Here is a 21,786-nt window from a genome sequence, read left to right on the forward strand (position 1 = left end):
GTATTGTTGTTCAAGAAAATATGACATTTCCTTGTCTTTGTCCACATGTTTACGTAACAGTAGAATGATTTTTGGTGTATTTGAGGATACAGTACATGACACGAGTTTTATACGTGTTCCACGCAATGTGGTGAAAATTTTTTGTCCAAAACACGGTGGACCTTTGAAATTGTCGACGCCTTTGAAGTCCTATTTTTCTGAGCAAGCTAGACTTTGAAGTCCACGAAGGATCTCTGTGGATGCCACCGCACATCTCTTTGGATATCACCATGTGATAAAACAAAGAAACATGAGAAATAATTATATCAAGAATAAATTTTCCAAAATGATCCACCCAAAAAAGCATTTCGTTTGACCAACATGCCCACCCAATTCATTATTTAGAAATTAGCTATAAATCATTCAATTCTTGTAATTGTTGTTCAATGATAGATTAGTGTTTTTGGTACATATCCGTATGCAGACTTCCCTGCAGACGTTCACACCTTTTATATGAAATGCCAAAATTCCTGACATCCCGTATGCAAACACCTGTGTTATTCCCACCACTCATCAGTACATTTATTTCATGGCACGTGCAGCACAAGTTCCCCAAATAAGAAAAGGATCATGAACAAATTAATGACTAGATGTATCACATGGTATATATTATCGGTAATTTCAATTTCAACCAAGAATCATGCGTCTTGCATAGCCAGTAGAAATAGGGCAGATTATTGCCTGGTCAACAGTTCGTATACTGTTGACCGGTCAATAGACTGTGAATGTGAGAGTTCATATAACAGTCAAAATGTTGGTTCTAAATAGTATTAGTTTTATATAGGAAAAAAATGATGGTGTATAACAAATGTTTCTGAATTGCTATGTACACAGATTAATACAAATATGGTGATATTTGAATAATCATTTTTGGTCACTTGATTATTTGTGTCACCTGCGGAGCAGTAATATTTAGTAATCACTTTGTTCATTGTCTGTCTGTTCATTCGTCCGTCTGTCATGCTCTTGAACTTTAGTTTATAATGTCATGAATAATTTAGTTCCTTTCTTGAAAGTTGCTTAATGAGGTACAAGACAGTAAATTCACAAAGGGAGCATTGAGATGACCAATGGGTATTTGTTTTTTAAATTTCATATGTTGAATATTTACATGATTAATATACCACATTTGTTTATAGAATGCACTAATTCATAAAGATGTTGACTTTGTTTGCAGTGATGACTACAACTTTCCCCGCAGTTGGCTGATTCCAGTCATCAGAGACAATGTGTGTGATACCGAGCTAGGATTCTTCACCACCTACTTCTTACCACTGGCTGCCAAACTCAAACAGAGATGTATGACTGTAACATACATATTGTAGAGATATATATACAGTCATATAAATGATGACATAACCAGATTTACTGGCAGAGTTGTATATCAGAAATTCTAGAAAAATGATTTTAAAAGATGGGGATAATTACATGTATATGTGTTTTACATTACGAAAATATAGGATATTTGCTTAATACCATATAATTATCATAATCACGCGCACATTAAAAATTATATCAAACTGTTATAAGATTGTCTTTTGAATGCTATGATTTAAAAGTTGTAATATTATGTCATAATACTGGCCTCCGTGGAGTATATTCTATTGTAATATCACTGCTATGAGAACTTTGTCTATTGGTACATGTCTATTATGTTTGTTGTGGTCTATTGGTACATGTTTGTTATGTTTGTTGTGGTCTATTGGTACATGTTTGTTGTGGTCTATTGGTACATGTCTATTATGTTTGTTGTGGTCTATTGGTACATGTCTATTATGTTTGTTGTGGTCTATTGGTACATGTTTATTATGTTTGTTATGGTCTATTGGTACATATTTGTTGTGGTCTATTGGTACATGTTTGTTGTGGTCTATTGGTACATGTCTATTATGTTTGTTGTGGTCTATTGGTACATGTTTGTTGTGGTCTATTGGTACATGACTATTATGTTTGTTGTGGTCTATTGGTACATGTCTATTATGTTTGTTGTGGTCTATTGGTACATGTCTATTACGTTTGTTGTGGTCTATTGGTACATGTCTATTATGTTTGTTGTGGTCTCTTGGTACATGTTTGTTGTGGTCTATTGGTACATGTCTATTATGTTTGTTGTGGTCTATTGGTACATGTCTATTACGTTTGTTGTGGTCTATTGGTACATGTCTATTATGTTTGTTATGGTCTATTGGTACATGTCTATTACGTTTGTTGTGGTCTATTGGTACATGTCTATTACGTTTGTTGTGGTCTATTGGTACATGTCTATTACGTTTGTTGTGGTCTATTGGTACATGTCTATTATGTTTGTTGTGGTCTATTGGTACATATTTGTTGTGGTCTATTGGTACATGTTTGTTGTGGTCTATTGGTACATGTCTATTATGATTGTTGTGGTCTATTGGTACATGTTTGTTGTGGTCTATTGGTACATGTTTATTATGTTTGTTGTGGTCTCTTGGTACATGTTTGTTGTGGTCTATTGGTACATGTCTATTATGTTTGTTGTGGTCTATTGGTACATGTCTATTACGTTTGTTGTGGTCTATTGGTACATGTCTATTATGTTTGTTATGGTCTATTGGTACATGTCTATTACGTTTGTTGTGGTCTATTGGTACATGTCTATTACGTTTGTTGTGGTCTATTGGTACATGTCTATTATGTTTGTTGTGGTCTATTGGTACATGTCTATTATGTTTGTTGTGGTCTATTGGTACATGTCTATTATGTTTGTTGTGGTCTATTGGTACATGTCTATTATGTTTGTTGTGGTCTATTGGTACACGTTTGTTGTGGTCTATTGGTACATGTCTATTATGTTTGTTGTGGTCTATTGGTACATGTCTATTATGTTTGTTGTGGTCTATTGGTACATGTCTATTATGATTGTTGTGGTCTATTGGTACATGTTTATTAGCTCTTCTGAAGAGCTAATCATATGGCCATACATGTATGTCTGGCGTGCGGTATGCGATGTGTGTCAACTTTTTGGAAAAAGGGCTATATCTCAAGAACCCCTTGACCAATTTTTGTCAAATTTCTCACAGGGTATCCTTGGCCAAAGGGCTTTCATTTGTACTAAAACTAGGGTTGTGACCCTTTAATAAGGGGAGATAATTAGGAAAATGCAAACAAAAGTAGTTGTTGCTCAAAAATCTTATTCTCAAGAACCACTGGACAAATTATCACCAAAGTTATGGATGAGGATAGGTTGTAGATAAAAAATTGTTCAAGGCATCATCCTGGGGCAAAGGGTGTGGTCTCAAGGTCACTTCAAAGTTGACTTTAAATTTTGTTTTGTTAAAATGTTTTGTTAAAAGTATTTTGCTTAGTATAAGGACTAGGATCATCTAATTTTGTCAGCTGATGCATCTTAGGACCTAATATCATGTTGTCTCAAAAGTAGGTCATGGTGACCTACGTTTTGAATTCCGAAGGTAATTATTATTAAATGGATTTTGATGCATATCTTGGACACTTTTGAACCTATGATCATCAAAAGTCGTCAGTTGATGGATCATGGGACCTTGAACTGCATCATGTAAAATGTACGTCACCATGACCTACTTTCTGAATTTTATGGCTAATCATTTATGAATACATTTTAGGTTGTTATTTCAGATACCGAGAGGTTTAGAATCACTAAACCTTGTAAGTTGATTCGTCTAGAGGCCTCAAAACATATTTATAAAAAACAGTAGGTCACAGTGACCTACTTTTTTAATTTTGCAAACATTCAAATTTTCAATTTTAGATGCATATTTTGGAAACTATGAAAGCTAGGATCATCAAACTTTGTCAGTTGATGCATGTTGAGTCATCAGGGTGTGTCGACCAAAAAGTAGGTCACTGTGACCTACTTTTGGAATTTAACGTTTATATCTGAATATTTCAGATACTATTTGACTTCAATTATCAAACTTTGTCAGTTGATGCATCTCGAGTCTTTGGAGTGTGTCGACCGAAAAGTAGGTCACTGTGGCCTTCTTTTGGAATTTGACGGCTATATTTGAATACTATTTGACTTGTCAGTTGATGCATCTTGAGTCTTCAGTATGTCGACCAAAAGTAGGTCACCGTGACCTACTTTTGGACAGTTACATTTAAATTTTCAGGTACTATTTGACTTAACATCATCAAACTTTGTTAATTGATGAATCTTGGTTAGTGAGAATTTTTGCCTGTTCTACAATGTATCAGAAGAGCTATTCTAGGCCCATGGGCCTTTTGTTATGTTTGTTGTGGTCTATTGGTACATGTCTATTATGTTTGTTGTGGTCTATTGGTACATGTTTGTTGTGGTCTATTGGTACATGTCTATTATGTTTGTTGTGACAGCTCTGGAGGCAGTATCTACAGATAACCAGGTGGTGTGTAAATCGTATGATGCTCTTCAGCGACAGATCTGGTCCCTGTTGCCAGGGTTCTGTACCAATCCCACAGATCTTGCACAGGTAAACAGTCTATTGTGACCTTACAGCTGTGTCAGTTATCAGTGTCTTATTATACCCCCCCCCCCCCCCCCGCAACAAGTTGTGGGGGGAGGGGGGGTATACTGGAATCGGGTTGTCCGTCTGTGGATGCAATGGTTTCCGGGCTCTAAAGCATTATCTTTTCCACCTACCATCACCATATCATATATATGGACTACCCATGGGATGAAGATGTTCCCTATCGATTTTGGGGTCAAAAGGTCAAGTGCACTGGACTATGGTTTCTGGGCTCTAAAGCGTTATCCTTTCCACCTACAGTCACCATATCATACATATGGACTACCCATGGGATGAAGATGTTCCCTATCGATTTTGGGGTCAAAAGGTCAAAGGTCACGCGCACTGGACATCGAAGTAGCAATATGGTTTCCGGGCTCTAAAGCGTTATCCTTTCCACCTACAGTCACCATATCATACATATGGACTACCCATGGGATGAAGATGTTCCCTATCGATTTTGGGGTCAAAAGGTCAAAGGTCACGCGCACTGGACATCGAAGTAGCAATATGGTTCGGTTTGTCATGCCATTTGTTTTTTACACTCAGAAAAGAGGTAGTTTATACCTATTACCAACACCCTTTGGGAGATTGGGGTAAGCGGGGGGATTCTTAGTGAGCATTGCTCACAGTACCTCTTGTTTACACTTGTAAACATACATACATATGTGAAACCAGCTGAGAAATATTCAGGTTGATGATCATATTAATCCTATAATCAATTTATTTATTATCAAAAGGGAGGGTACTAAGGGTCAGGTTTTCCCGACTTTTTTACGTAACGGATGCATATACAGCGTTGAAATTTGGTCACAATTTCTCCCTCAGGAAGTTTACATTTCAGCATTTCTAAAAGTAGGTCAAACAGTTTTCCAGACTTTTTTTTTCATTATGGATACAGACATTGCCCTGAAATTTAGTCACAAGCTTCTTCTCTGAGGAATACAAGTTCAGTTTGCATTTCAGCTGGATTGATGCACCTTGACCTACTTTAGGGCTAAATTAGGTTAATCAGTTTTCCGGATTATTTTGTTATGGATACAGGTATTGCTCTGAAATCTAGCCACAACCTTTCTCTTGGAGGAATACAAGTCCAGTTTGCATTTCAGCTTAATTGGTGCATGGTAACTTACTTACTTCAGGGCTGAAAGTAGGTCAAATACTTTAGCAGATTTATTCTCATTATGGATACAGATATTGCACTGAATATTTGTCACCACTGTCCGACGGGCGTATGATGTACCGTTTGTGGTACTCTTGTTATTCTATGTTACTGTATAGATAGGGACTTTCTGGCAGGGGTAAGAAGGAGAGATATTCATTGCAGTGACATTTTTATTGTATGTTATTTATATGTAGGGCTTTACTGGTGGGGGTAAGAGGGAGAGATATTCATTGCAGTGACATTTTTAGCTGAAGTGAGCTTTTCTGATCACCCGTATTCCGGCGTCCGTCCATCTGTCCGTCTGTCTTCTGTTCGTCCGTCTGTAAACTTTTAACATTTTTGACTTCTCAAAAACCACTGGGCCAATTTCAACCAAAGTTGGCACAAAGCATCCTTAGGTAAAGGGAATTCTAAATTGTTAAAATAAAGGGCCAGGCCACCTTCCAAGAACCACTGGGCCAGAAAAGATGAAATTTATAGATAAGCTTTATTAGGTAGTGCAGATTCTATATTGTTAAAATCATGGCCCCCAGAGGTTGGATGGGGCCACAATAGGGAATCAAAATTTTACATACAAATATAAAGGAAAAATCTTTAAAAATCATCTTCTCAAGAACCACTAAGCCAGAAAAGCTGATATTTACATGAAAGCTTTCTGACATAGTGCAGATTCAAGTTTGTTAAAATCATGGCCCCCGGGGGTTGGATGGGGCCACAAGGGGGAATCAAAGTTTTACTTACAAATATATAGGGAAAATCTTTAAAAATCTTTCTCTTAAGAACCACTAAGCCAGAAAAGCTGAGATTTATATGAAAGCTTCCTGATATAATGCAGATTCATGTTTGTTAAAATCATGGCCCCCAGGGGTCGGATGGGGCCACAATAGGGGATCAAAGTTTTACATACAAATATATAGGAAAAATCTTTAAAAATCTTCTTCTCAAGAACCACTGAGCCAGAAAAGCTGATATTTACATGAAAGCTTCCTGATATAATGCACATTCAAGTTTGTTAAAATCCTGGCCCCTGGGGGTAGGATGGGGCCACAAGGGGGGTCAATGTTTTACATGTATACAAATATATAGGGAAAATCTTTAAAAATCTTCTTCTCAAAAACCATTTAACCAGAAAAGCTGATATTTACATGAAAGCTTTCTGACATAATGCAGATTCAGGTTTGTTTAAATCATGGTCCCCGGGGAGTTGGATGGGGACACAATAGGGGATCAAAGATCTTCTCAAGAACCACTGAGCCAGAAAAGCTGAGATTTATATGAAAGCTTCCTGATATAGTGCAGATTCTAAATTGTTAAAATCCTTGCCCCGGGGGTCGGATGGGGCTATAATAGGGGGTCAAAGTTTTACATACACTGTTCAAATACTGTATATAGGAAAAATCTTTAAAAATCTTTTTCTCAGGACCACTGAGCCAGAAAAGCTGATATTTACATGAAAGCTTTCTGACATGATGCAGATTCAAGTTTGTTCAAATCATGGCCCCTGGGGGTAGGATAGGGCCACAAGGGGGGATCAAAGTTTTACATACAAATATATAGGAAAAATCTTCTTCTCAAGAACCATTAGGCCAAAGAAGTTCACATTCTGACATAGTGTAGATTCAAGTTTGCAAAAACCATGGTCTCCAGGGGTAGGTTGGGGCCATAATAGAGACTACAGTTTTACATGCAAATATATATGGAAAGTCCTCTGATATGGACCAAGGTGACTCATGTGAGCGATGTGGCCCATGGGCCTCTTGTTATTGTATGTTATTTGTATGTAGGGACTTACTGGCAGGGGTAAGAAGGAGAGATATTCATTGCAGTGACAATTTTAGCTCTTCTGAGCCGAAGGCTCAAAGAGCTAATCATATGGCCATATGTCTGGCGTGCGGTATGCGGTGTGCGTCAACTTTTTTGGGAAAAGGGCTATATCTCAAGAACCCCTAGGCCAATTTTTGTCAAATTTCTCACAGGGTATCCTTGGCCCAAGGGCTTTCATTTGTACTAAAACTAGGGTTGTGACCCTATATCAAAGGGAAATAATTAGGAAAATGCAAACAAAAGTAGTTGTTGCTCAAAAATCTTCTTCTCAAGAACCACTGGGCAAATTATCACCAAACTCATGCATAAGGATGAGGATAGGTTGTAGATAAAAAATTAGTTAAGGCATCATCTTGGGGCAAAGGGTGTGGTCTCAAGGTCACTTCAAAGTTGACCTTAAATTTTGTTTTGTTAAAACTTTGATATTTTGCTTAGTATAAGGACTAGGATCATCACATTTTGTCAGTTGATGCATCTTAGGACCTAATATCATGTTGTCTCAAAAGTAGGTCATGGTGACCTACTTTTTGAATTTCACAGGTAATTATTATTAAATGGATTTTGCATATCTTGGACACTTTTGAACCTATGATCATCAAAAGTTGTCAGTTGATGGATCATGAGACCTTGAATTGCGTCATGTGAAAAGTATGTTACCATGACCTACTTTCTGAATTTTATGGCTAATCGTTTATGAATACATTTTAGGTTGTTATTTCAGATACCGAGAGGTTTTGAATAATCAAACCTGTAAGTTGATGCGTCTAGAGGCCTCGAAACATATTTATATAAAAAAAAGTAGGTCACAGTGACCTATATTTTTTTTAATTTTGCACATTCAAATTTCACATTTTCAATTTTAGATGCATATTTTGGACACTATGAAAGCTAGGATCATCAAACTTTGTCAGTTGATGCATCATGAGTCTTCATAGTTTGTTGACCAAAAAATAGGTCACCGTGACCTACTTTTAGAATTTGACGGCTATATCTTAATATTTGTTTAAAATACTAAACAAATACTATTTGACTTACAATTATCAAACTTTGTCAGTTGATGCATGTTGAGTCTTCAGAGTGTGTTGACTAAAAAGTAGGTCACTGTGACCTATTTTTGGATTTTGACGATTATATTTGATATACTATTTAGCTTACAATCATCAAACTTTGTCAGTTGATGGGTCTTGAGTCTTCAGAGTGTGTCGACCAAAAAGTAGGTCACTGTGACCTACTTTTGGAATTTAACGTTTATATCTGAATATTTCAGATACTATTTGACTTCAATTATCAAACTTTGTCAGTTGATGCATCTCGAGTCTTTGGAGTGTGTCGACCGAAAAGTAGGTCACTGTGGCCTTCTTTTGGAATTTGACGGCTATATTTGAATACTATTTGACTTGTCAGTTGATGCATCTTGAGTCTTCAGTATGTCGACCCAGGGATTTTCCACACCATTTTGGGAATGGGGCCTGAGCCTTTAAAATTGGGAATTTTAACGGCATTTTGTCCAAATTGGGAATTTCAGAAATTCACAGTTTTACAACATATTTCTTAAAATACGCTTTTTTTTCAATAAAAAGATGAACATTTTCTCTTCATTCATGGAAGTTTTCTTATCTTAACATTCTGTTTTTCATTGCAATCAGGGTTAAATGACACTTGAAACTATTTTTCAATGGTGCATGGACTGACGGAACACCAGCTTTCAAATTTCCAAGTGACCCTAGCTTCTAGTTTTCAGATGGTTCTTCAAAAATGTCAGGAAGAAAAAAAAATAGAAAGTATTTTCCCCATTTTACTTGCATCATGACTAATAATATTGTGTATTTATACTTTTGAATACTAGATGAAATTTTTTTCAATAGAAAAAAAATCAATGGAAATATTAAAAGTAAGGAAATTAAATAAAAGTTGAATTAAATTTAGATTTAATCATGGAGTTTCAGTACATAGTGTATTGCTCTAAATTGACATAAACAGCCCAACCATATATAAATTATTTTTAAAATCATGATCTAGTTCATCATGAAACTCTCTTTGATACTATCAATGCCAATACACTTGTTCAATCAGTAAGAAAAACACCAGGCTTGGGAAGTTAAATTTTCACATCCAATAAAATCATTTTGTAAAGTAAATATATCTATAAATGTATATATGTTAACATTAATGATAAAAGTAAGCTGAATTTGAAGTAATGCTATTTATTCAATGCAGCATACAATATCATCATTTCTGGTGATTAGACTCTCCAAACGAAGTGTGCGGCTTCAAAGATTAAAAAAATTATTTTCACACAAAGTACACTGAAAATACATTCTAAATATATATGATATTTGCCTAATAACTCTCAGATAGGTTAAGGAAATGGGTACAATATGTGAAGCAACAATATAGCACGTATTAATCAAAGAGAAAAATGGAGGAAATTCGGATTTGTCGAACAGTTGCCAATATTTCTAGAGTGTTTTATCTAATGAACTATGATGGTAGTGCTGCTGAATTATTTTTATGGAGGAAATTTGAAGACAATAGAATCATGTAACATGTATTTTTCAAAGAAAATGAACAATCTAGTTAATATACTGCACTTTGAACAAGTGTACCGACGGACGAAAATTTCAGGTAGACCTTCCGAACTTTTGGTGGTCTCGGGCCTCTGGTCCACAATTTGTGTCAAACCAATAACTATATTTTTTTCATTTGATAACTCTTTCTTTGAATCATTCCACTTTCCCCATGACAATATTGCAAAACAAGACAATTTTTTATTTGACTTTAATTGGGAAATTTTGTAGACAAATTGGGAAAAAATACTACTATTTTGCATTGGGAATGGGGCCGAATTTCGGACCCCTACAACAGGGTGGAAAATCCCTGCCGACCAAACTTTTGGACAGTTACATTTAAATTTTCAGGTACTATTTGACTTAACATCATCAAACTTTGTTAATTGATGAATCTTAATATATTGGTTAGTGAGAATTTTTGCCTGTTCTACAATGTATCAGAGGAGCGATTCTAGGCCCATGGGCCTCTTGTTATTGTATGTTATTTATATGTAGGTTATATTTACTGATGGGGGTAAGAGGGAGAGTTATTCATTGCAGTGACATTTTTAGCCGAGTTGCAACGAAGTTGAACTCGGCTATTGGTTTGGTGATGCGGGCGGGCGGTTGGGCGTCAACAATTGGTTTCCGGATGATAACTCGAAAAGTTTACAATCCTTTCAAATGAAACTTTGATATATTGTTGGGTACCAGGTAAGGAAGACCCCTATTGATTTTGGAGAAAAATGGTCAAAGGTCAAAGTCACAGTGACCGAAAATAAAATGAAAATTTCAGAAAAATGTGGTTTCCGGATGATAACTCAGATAGTTTAAATATGAATCAAATGAAACTTTGATATATCGTTGGGTACCAGGTAAGAAAGACCCCTATTGATTTTGGAGAAAATAGGTCAAAGGTCAAGGTCACAGTGACCGAATATAGAATGAAAATTTCAGAAAAATTTGGTTTCTGGATGATAACTCAAAAAGTTTAAATCCGAATCAAATGAAACTTGGTTATATTGTTGGGTACCAGGTAAGGAAGACCCCTATTGATTTTGGAGGTCAAAGGTCAAGGTCACAGTGACTGAATATAGAATGAAAATTTCAGAAATATTTTGTTTCTGGATGATAACTCAGAAAGTTTAAATCTGAATCATATGATACTTAAAGATATTGTTATGTACCAGGTTAGGAAGACCCCTATTGATTTTGGAGGAAATAGGTCAAAGGTGAAGGTCACAGTGACCGAAAATAGATTTAAAATTAAAAAAAAAAAAAGGTTTCCGGAGGATAACTTGAAATTTTTAAATTTGAATCAAATGAAACTTGGATGTATTGTTGGATACCAGCAAAGCAAGGCCCCTATTGATTTTGGAGAAAAATGGTCAAAGGTCAAGGTCACAGTGACCGAAAATAGATGGAAAACTTCAGACAAATATGGTTTCTGGACAGTAACTCGAAAAGTTTAAACCTGAAATGAGTTCTTCACAATTATAAATATGCCACATCATTCCTGACTTTACAATGTATCCCATGCAACTCGGCTCATGCACCCTGGGTGCATACATTGATTTTTAATGTATGTTATGTGTATGTAGGGACTTATTGGCAGAAGTAAGAGGGAGAGATATTCATTGCAGTGACATTTTTGTATGTTATGTGTATGTAGGGACTTAATTGCAGTCTTCAAAGAGCATTGATGACTAATGGTTTCAATATTAAGACACTTTACATGTACAAAGCATTCTATTATCAAGAATAAGCATTGTGGTTTTTCCTTGTCTAAAGTTGATATTGTAGGTGTTTAAATTTTATATGGTTTACGGCACATTTTCATATTGAAAAATAGAAAAATAAATTTTGATGAAAGGCAATAAACTGTAAGCTGCTGCATTAGATTGACAAAATTGAAAATAGGCTTCTAGATCATGGATTTCTCCATCATAAAGCTCATGACATCATAGTAGAGAAATCCTTGAAATGATATTATAGATCTTTATCAATATATACATGTGTAGAATTGTTCACAACAAACTCACAATGATAGTTACATGTATGTCATATTGAAACATATTGTTGAATGTAGAGGCTGCATAATGCATATTCACATCAGCCAATCAAATTTAGGAAAGGTTTTACATATTAACATTTTTACTTGAATTGTATTGCAGTCATTTAAAGGAATCTGTAAAGTTCTTGGATCTGCCATCAGTGACCGGGAGGATTTGAGAGTAGAGGTCATGTCAGGACTCAGGAAACTAATCAACAAGAGTAAAGAGGAGGGTAGGGCTGTTATCATACAATACATCTTAAATTACTTCAGAGGAGGGCAATCTCTGTTATCATACAGTACATTGTGATTTATTGAAAACAGCTACATATTATTTCATACAATCATGTATTAATGTGTCACATCATCAACCATGTGCTTCTTAAAGTAAGAGTCAATGTAATTGTTGTTTGTACAGTGTATTGCAATCTTATACAGTACCAATTGAGTCAAAAGTATCCATTAAAATTCTACCTGAATTGATAATACCAAGTCATCTGGATTAGAACCACTAGGTGTAACTAGAATTATACAAATTGTCAAGATTTACCCAATTCGCTAAATTGATTATGAACGTGTAATAATTCCAATGTTATTTATTACAATTGTTTTGATTGGACAAAAATAAAGCTGAACAAGACTTTATACATCAATAAATCCGAAAACGCGATGTATTCATACACCTGACATAGTGCGGGGAAAGTATTAAAATTTTTGCAATTGTTAATAAAGTGAATGAATTGGAATTATAAGAATCAAACATTCTTTTTGAAGAATTTATCGATGTGTAAACTCCGGACATTTTACTCACAAACTTAACATAAAAGTGCTTCACACTTTTATTCAGTTTGTGAGTAAAATGTCCGGAGTTTACACATAGATAAATTCTTCAAAAAGAATGTTTAATCCTATAATAAAGCCAGTGTTGAACACGTTACAGAAGAGTGTCGGCAGGAAGTGGCCAGGTTTGCCAAGAACTTCCTCCCCATTTTGTTTAACCTGTTTACGACAGAGCCAGAGAATACCAAGGACACAGCTCGTCTGGCTGTGCTGGAAACTATCAGAGTGTACCTACAGATCACGGACACCGCAGTGAGTAGTACCTGCCATGTTGTCACTGCAATGTACTGTATGTTGTACAGTCAGGTGACTTATAAGGTGGCTTGCTGCAGATATACTGACACAAACAAGAGACTCTACTTTCAATTTTCGATATTATTTTTTATTTTATTCAAATATACTGTATCACTTTACAACTACATGTATCTACAACTACATGTACATGTATCATTCAACTTATACTGCCCATCTATTCTGTTGGATGCATATGATATGATGAATTTAGAATTACCCATCATCCTTTTGACTAAAAATGTCAAGGCTGAAGATGTGGTAGCCATTAAAAATCTCCTGTTTCAATAATGAATAATTCCCCCTGTTCGGATTTGTTGCTGCTCTAATTCTGTGGTGCGTAGAGTTCGTTACGTGGTTTATATGTGACATAGGGATGTTCTGCCACTCTTCCACTGGAAGAGCTTCTAGTGGAATTGGGCACACTTTAAAAATACAATTATCTATTTTGTATTGCTTATAGGAGTTATGAGATTGATCACTGTTCGTTATCTTCACCTTGCATTGATCTAATACATCCCACATGCTCTATTAGCAAGAGATAGGGACTTTTTGGAGGCCAAGGTACCATTTTGATGTTTTGGTAAAGATAGACCATGATTGCACAATATAGCATTGCATGACACAGACCTTTGTTTTTTTGAAAAATTCAATCACGCTGGTGGACAACAGCATGATGACAGGCTGCGGAACAGTGTTAATGTACTAGGGCTGAAATGATTCACCGAAATATCAATACTGTTCAATATAAACGCTCGATTCAATGTTTGGTTCATTGCCTCGATTTTCGGTTCTATACGTTTATTACAAACTGGTAAAATACATCAGGCTCGGCCTGTACTTGTTATATTTACCTACATGAGGGACGAAATAGCGTTGAATAATGTTCCAGCTGCATGTTGTTTGCATTGAAGTTGATGAAAATTATAATTAGCTTTATAAGTTTAAACTACATAGCCAACAGATTTGTGGATTCGTCAGTTTGGAAACCTTTTGCTTTTAAATTATGATTTAAATCTTGGTAATTAATATTTTTTCAATGTTATCATTGGTTTCCTCTGTAAATTGTATCATATTGATAGTATTGAATTGTGGCATAAGTATTGCAATATGTATTGTATTGTGAAGGTAGAGTATTGTTTTAGCCCTACAATGTACCACTGAGCTGTCAAACTGCCTTTATGTACCACTGAGCTGTCAAACTGCCTTAATGGCCATGCAGGTTTCATGGCTACTACAGATCCCGCCCCACCGTAACACTACCACTATAAAACCTGTCACCATGTAGTTATTGGTATAACGTTTCCCACAATAGCAAAAAATGCACTAGTGTTCATTCGAGTGGTAATGCGTGAAACTTCAAAAAAGAGTGTGGCACCATCTTTTCATAGGAAACACTTGGACAATGTTGTCGCAACTCTGACATTATGTCACTAACAACAATCAAGGAGCATTTCCACTGCAACATGTTACAAGAGCAGAACACAGTATCTCAGCTTATTCGTGGATTATGGGTCCCTACTATCTCAGCTTATTTGTGGATTATGGATCCCTACTATTTCGGCTTATTCATGGATTATGGGTCCATAATATATCCACTTATTTGTGGATTTTGGGTCCCTACTATCTTGGCTTATTTGTGGATTATGGGTCCCTACTATCTCGGCTTATTTGTGGATTATGGGTCCCTACTATCTCGGCTTATTCATGGATTATGGGTCCACAATATATCTGCTTATTCATGGATTATGGGTCCCTGGTATCTTGACTTATTCGTGGATTATGGGTCCCTTGTATCTCTGGCTTGTTTGTGGATTATAACTATAGTCCCTACTATCTCGGCTTATTTGTGGATTATGGGTCCCTACTATCTCAGCTTATTCGTGGATTATGGGTCCATAATATATCCACTTATATGTGGATTATGAGTCCCTGGTATCTCTGGCTTATTCATGGATTATGGGTCCCTGGTATCTTGGCTTATTCATGGATTAGGGTCCGTGGTATCTCGGCTTATTCATGGATTATGGGTCCCTGGTATCTCGGCTTATTCATGGATTATGGGTCCCTACTGTCTCGGCTTATTTGTGGATTATTGGTCCCTACTATCTCGACTTATTCATGGATTATGGATCCATGGTATCTCCGCTTATTTGTGGATTATGGGTCCCTGGTATCTCGGGCTTATTCATGGATTATGGGTCCCTGGTATCTTGGCTTATTCGTGGATTGTGGGTCCTTGGTATCTTGGCTTATTCATGGATTATGGGTCCTTGGTATCTCCACTTATTCATGGAATATGGGACCCTGGTACAGACCCTGAAACGTGCTACTACACCAGTTGCACGGTACGGTTCGGTACGCTTTATGAACGGTACGGTTCGTTTTCTGAACGGTACGGTTCGTTTCTTACACGGTACGGTACGCTTCTTGAATGGTACGGTTCACTTCTTGCACGGTACGGTTTGCTAAAAATAGCTGCACGCTTTGTGAACGGTTTGCACGTTTTATTAATGGGGTGGGCGTGGCCTGAACGTTTTGACTTCGTATAAATTGTACGTTTCGATAGTTTGTTTTCACTCGATCGGTCTTATTCGGCTCTTTGATTATCGGCTGCAGGATTTGTGGTTGTGTTAGAATGTGCACATGGGGAAATGAGACGTTATTTTTGATTGCTTCGATGGAATGATTCCATATTGATAACGTACATAAAAGTTATGAATAAAAGTTTTTAGAATTTGCTTAAGTCTAAGTCTTACATGTAATGGTTGTTATTACGTTTCAATTTGTTTTTCATTTCTCATCAGACATTTATTAATTTACGATTTTATAAAAAGTTGTTACATGGACTGCTCCCCGACATGGGCGTGTGTAAGTGTAAAAACAAAGCGTATGAAGTTTCTGGATATAAATTACAGTGCCTAAATTGGAAAAGTTTTTAAGAAGAAGTGAATTTTGTTTTGAATACACTAAAGTCGCAAATGACACAATGATTATTTTCTGCACTTCACATTTATTGTGATTTATCATCGGCATTATGAAAGATCCAGGATATCTGCACGTGAAGTTTGTACGTCCTTTTTTGTCAGCATTCAAAACTTATATTATCATGTCTATTTAATCAAATTTGAAATAATCATTGCCAAATCCAAATAAAACATTCATTTATTTGTAATTGTTCTATAACACATTGAAAATCTTTTTCTTGAAGCATAACATTTAAGTGTCCACAACATACTGCCTGGGAGAATATATTCATTAGCGAAATTATTTTCTTTTTTTAAAAAATTAAAACTTATTTTCATGGAAGATCAAAAACGCTTGCGTTTAATCAGTCTGCTCATCATTAGAGTCGTTAACTTTTTCGCCGCCAGTTGCATCTGCACTTAGGAATAAGTGATTGTTTTTACAATTACCAATCATTATTTGTTTGATTTGCACATACCGTACCAAATCAATCAATTAGTATTGAAATAATATGCAACATTTAATAATCATAAATTAACTTTTCGTGAAATACACAAGTTAATTTTTACATTTTATTAACTTATAATGAATATTAAGGTTTTGTTCATTCTTATCATAATTTCTTATTAAATGTCCATCCATATCAACGTAAAATCAGTTGGTCGATAACAAATTTTCACAAGTTTTATATCAAATTCATATTTTGCGCTTAGGAATACTACTATAGCATTGTTTTATTTTAGTGCAATTTTTTATGACATTTTTCCCCCGTTATCAATCTATCATATATTACTTTGCCACGTAGTTTTGAAATCGTACTTTGTTTTAAGCATCTCGGTGATTTTCACAGTTGATAACCCAGCTTCGTGATGTTTGAGGATAATGCTTCGAATAGCCAGCGATAGTCTACGACCTCCTTTCCCATCGGGCGCCATCGTGAAAATAATATACTGTAGCTGAAAAAATGGGTCACGTGACATAAATTGCACGCTTTCTGCACGGTACGGTACGCTTTTGGGGGCGGGGTTTGCATAATATTATCCTGCACGCTTTCTGCACGGTACGGTACACTTTTTGAACGATACGGTTCGTTTCTTGAACGGGACGGTACGTTTCTTGAATGGTACGGTTCGTTTTTTGCACGGTACGGTACGTTTCTTGAACGGTACGGTTCGTTTCTTGCACGGAACGGTTCGGTTCATTTTTAAGGTGTAGTAGCACGTTTCAGGGTCTGTATCTTGGCTTATTCATGGATTAGGGGTCCCTGGTATCTCCACTTATTCGTGGATTATGGGTCCCTGGTATCTCCACTTATTCATGGATTATGGGTCCCTGGTATCTCCGCTTATTCATGGATTATGGGTCCCTGGTATCTCCGCTTATTCATGGATTATTGGTCCCTGGTATCTCCGCTTATTCATGGATTATTGGTCCCTGGTATCTCCACTTATTCGTGGATTATGGGTCCCTTGTATCTCTGGCTTATTTGTGGATTATTGATCCTTACTATCTCGGCTTTTTCGTGGATTATGGGTCCATGGTATCTCCGGCTTATTCATGGATTATGGGTCCATGGTATCTCTGGCTTATTCATGGATTATGGGTCCCTGGTATCTCCGCTTATTCGTGGAGTATGGGTCCCTGGTATCTCTGCTTATTCATGGATTATGGGACCCTGGTATCTTGGCTTATTCATGGATTATGGGTACCTGGTATCTTGGCTTATTCATGGATTAGGGGTCCGTGGTATCTCGGCTTATTCATGGATTAGGGTCCGTGGTATCTCGGCTTATTCATGGATTATGGGTCCCTGGTATCTCTGGCTTATTCATGGATTATGGGTCCCTGGTATCTCCGCTTATTCGTGGATTATGGGTCCCTGGTATCTCCGCTTATTCGTGGATTATGGGTCCCTGGTATCTCCGCTTATTTGTCGATTATGGGTCTGTGGTGTCTCAGTTTTTAGTGCAGTTCTAAACCAGTTTTGCAAGTACTGTAACCTCATGAAATGATCCTGACAAAGCGTGGTGGCCTTCAGTTGGTGGACGGTAGACTGGTGTCAATCTGAGGGTTTGTAGAGACGGAATATTGTGCTTTGAGGAATATTTCACAGCGTTTTGGGTATTTCTGCCAACAGTAAATTCACTGCCCTTTTACATGCATTGTAATAGGTAGGTTAAGCATCATTTCTGCAATATGAATTTGATGATTTTCAATTCTTACTTTCTTACTAGACACCTGAAGTAGTAGAAACAAATTTATAAAGGTCTGTCATCCTTAATTGCTTGGGAATGTATTTGATATTATATATTTCAAAATTATTAACAAAAAATTAGTAATATTAAAAATTCTTGATGTTTAGTACGGAATATTGGAACCATTATTTCATCTCCGATTCTGTCATGGTTTTAATTTTTAGTATGCCCAACAAGATAACTTTTTCTGCATTAATGTGGGCAACTTTTCAGTAAATAAGCACATCCCTTACTAAAGTTACTATCATATATAATGAGTTTAGTCACAGTTTGCATCATTTTTGAAAGTTGAGGGATGGAAAGCAAACAAAGATAAAAGGTGCTGATATATTTATATGAAAAATCTTAACAAGAAAAGCAGTTCTGCCCAAACCCCAAAATCGTAAAGGGGGGGGGGGGGGGGGGGGGGTATCCTTCACTACATGTATGAGTTCAATTCATCAGTTCAATAAGAAGTGTAAACTTTAACAAAACTACACTGTACAAGTCTTCATTTATACAAAAAAAGTAAACAATCAATGTGAAAAATCACTTGCACTGCGCAAGAATTCACTTAGCAACAGACTTAGGAAGTGTCGACCTAGAAAACCGCCATCTTAAATTGGTTCTATGCATAACCGGAGCATGTACTTATTAATCAAATTTGAGAACGCAAGGTGGTGTTTTCAACGAATTATGATAAAAGTAGATATGTGTAGGCTACATAATTATGTAGGCTTAATGCTTACTGCACAGCAAAAGATCGACTTTTGAGACGCTCCAACAGAAAGTACCGGAGAGCTGTTTATTTGTTTTATAAATCTAAACCCGACATATATCACACAAAATATGTCATGCTACATGAATTGCGGTTTCTTGACTTTATATAAGGTTTAAACTAAATTATAACTTACCAGTACATGTGCAGCATTGTTGCCTATTAAATCTGACACAGGGAAAATTAATGTAAACAATTCACAGAATGTGATCCACATGTCATCGATTTGGCAATGACCTCATCCAGGATATGTACATTTTATAATACATGACGCATTATATGCTTTGATAGAGGTGGATCAAGCAATCCCCCAAGTGAAAATATATTTTATGATGAAACAGCAAAGTTGCAAGTACTTATTATACCATTATAATGCAAATGATATCGTTGTATCAGAATTAGTATCCGACGAGTTTTTACCGTTAATGTTTTGTGTAATTATAAGTAAAAGAATATATGTACGCCTTGTTTAACAACGAGAAAAAAGTCAAACAAAGGTATTTTATTCTACATATGATTCGTTCTGTTGATTTTCTATTTCATAAAAGGCCTACAACTTTACGGTGCTACAATGTGAAACTTAAAAAAAGGTAGTGCCGGCACGTTTTGGGTTATCCCCATACCAAGTTACATTATACAATATAAACTAAAATTTCTCAGTGTGTTCAGCCAATCAAGGTAAAATTAGATTATTAACAAATGTTGTAAGTGATAATAATGCAATGTCAAGAAAACAAGGGGGGGGGGGGGGGGGGACTACATGTTGCTGTATGTACATGTATGCATGTGTCTGGAGATTGATGAATAAATTGTGATGATTTCTATCATTTCATAGCAGTCAGTTGTTTTAATGACCCGAGAAAATCTCATTAAGTAAATATCCACATGTACATTGTACGTGCATACCGTATAGGAAATAAACTTTTTTCATCCCCGCTACCAAACAACAGAAATTTAATCCAATTACTCTTTGTTTTTGGTACTATATGGCATTCACTTGCAACATTCTGAAAAATAATCTTCAATCCATGCAGGCAGATATTTTTGCATCAGAAATGAGTCATCTTTAGCCATTACTAATGTTTGTACACAAGAGTTGCCCCATCCTCACAAGTCAAGGTTTCGTGATTACGTACTCATGTGAGGAGAGCACGTAATCACGAAACCTTGACTTGTGAGGATGGAGTTGCCCAAGTGATGCATAATTTTCATACCTTGTTTTTCTGAAGAGTTCCAAAACCTTTTTAGTTCTGATATCCCGTATTACGTATTGGGGTTGTGTTTCTTTTACATGTCAATATATAATGCATGTTTATCACACAACAAAGGAAAAATGACATGATTGTAAGTTCAGTTATATTTTGGAAGGGAAAGGGGAATATTTGCACTGTTGCAGTATTGAATCATGATAATTATTTTATAAATTGTTCATTGTTAACATACATATGATTAATTTTGTATTGTAGATTAAACATAATATACTCTGTTTCAGCTGATCAGTTTATACTGTGATAAATGTAAAGAGAAATTCCATGAAGATGGTGTTACCCCATTTAAAAGGTGGGTGTGGTCCGCTGAATTATGTTTATATAAAAATGAAATGGTTCATCTCCTTTCAGCAGAATTAACAGTCAATAAACTGTTCATCTTACTTTTTATGCCCCCAGAATCGAAGATTAGAGGGCATATAGTTTTTGGCCTTCCGTATGTCTGTCTCTGTGGCAAAAAAACTTTAGCCTTGGTCATATCTTTACACCATAAAAGATAGAGCTTTCATATTTTGTTATGTGTATTCCTATGGCAAAACCTGTACATCAACACCAAAATCTTTGATCTGCTAACCTTCACATTGACCTGGGTCATATCTTTTATACCATAAGAGGTAGACCTTTCATTTTTAACCGAGTTGTGTTGCAAATCTCGGCTTTTAAATTGGCGAAGGATGGGCGTCCAGTTGGGCGGGCGGGTGGCGTCCACAATTAGCTTGTTCGGTCTCTAACTTTCATACTTTTTGGTACATCTTTTTGAGACTTACATAACATGATCACATCCAAAAGAGGAAGGTTCCTATTTATTTTGAGGTCTAAAGGTCAAGGTCACTTTGTCACTAAATGCCATAGATTTGAGCTTGTCCGGTCTCTAACTTTCATACTACTTGGTGCGTCTTTGTCAGACTTGCATATTTTGATCACATCCAAAAGAGGAAGGTTCCTATTTATTTTGAGGTCCAAAGGTCAGGGTCTCTTTTTTCACTATATACTGTAGATTTGAGTTTGCCTCTAACTTTTATACATGTACTTGATGGTGCATGTTTATCAGACTTCAAATCCTGATGACATTCAAGATTCATGTTGCTTTTGAAATCCAAAGGTCAAGGTCATTATCACACTAAATACCTATTGCGGCCATTCAAAGCTTCATACTTATAAACTATATTAAATACATGCATGTTTTTACTTCATGAATGCAAGCATGCATACTTTTCCAAACTGCAACTCTGCCATATGCATCTTTGATGCGTTTAACGATTTTTGGTATGTGTGTTCCTTGTGGCAA

General features: G+C 36.1%; 1 protein-coding gene across 2 annotated transcripts in view; it reads left to right on the forward strand.

The window, feature by feature from the left end:
- Positions 1-21,786, forward strand: part of LOC125658911 (RRP12-like protein) — a 136,833-nt gene that overhangs the window by 64,400 nt on the left and 50,647 nt on the right. For both annotated transcript variants that reach the window (XM_048890364.2, XM_048890363.2), the window contains exons 15-19: positions 1,217-1,338; positions 4,378-4,493; positions 12,242-12,353; positions 13,061-13,212; positions 20,723-20,790. In XM_048890364.2, coding sequence (XP_048746321.2) covers positions 1,217-1,338; positions 4,378-4,493; positions 12,242-12,353; positions 13,061-13,212; positions 20,723-20,790 — 570 coding nt within the window. The remainder of the gene's footprint in view (positions 1-1,216; positions 1,339-4,377; positions 4,494-12,241; positions 12,354-13,060; positions 13,213-20,722; positions 20,791-21,786) is intronic.

Source organism: Ostrea edulis, chromosome 9 (assembly GCF_947568905.1).
Source record: "Ostrea edulis chromosome 9, xbOstEdul1.1, whole genome shotgun sequence".
In the NCBI taxonomy this organism is placed as follows: Eukaryota; Metazoa; Mollusca; class Bivalvia; order Ostreida; family Ostreidae; genus Ostrea; species Ostrea edulis.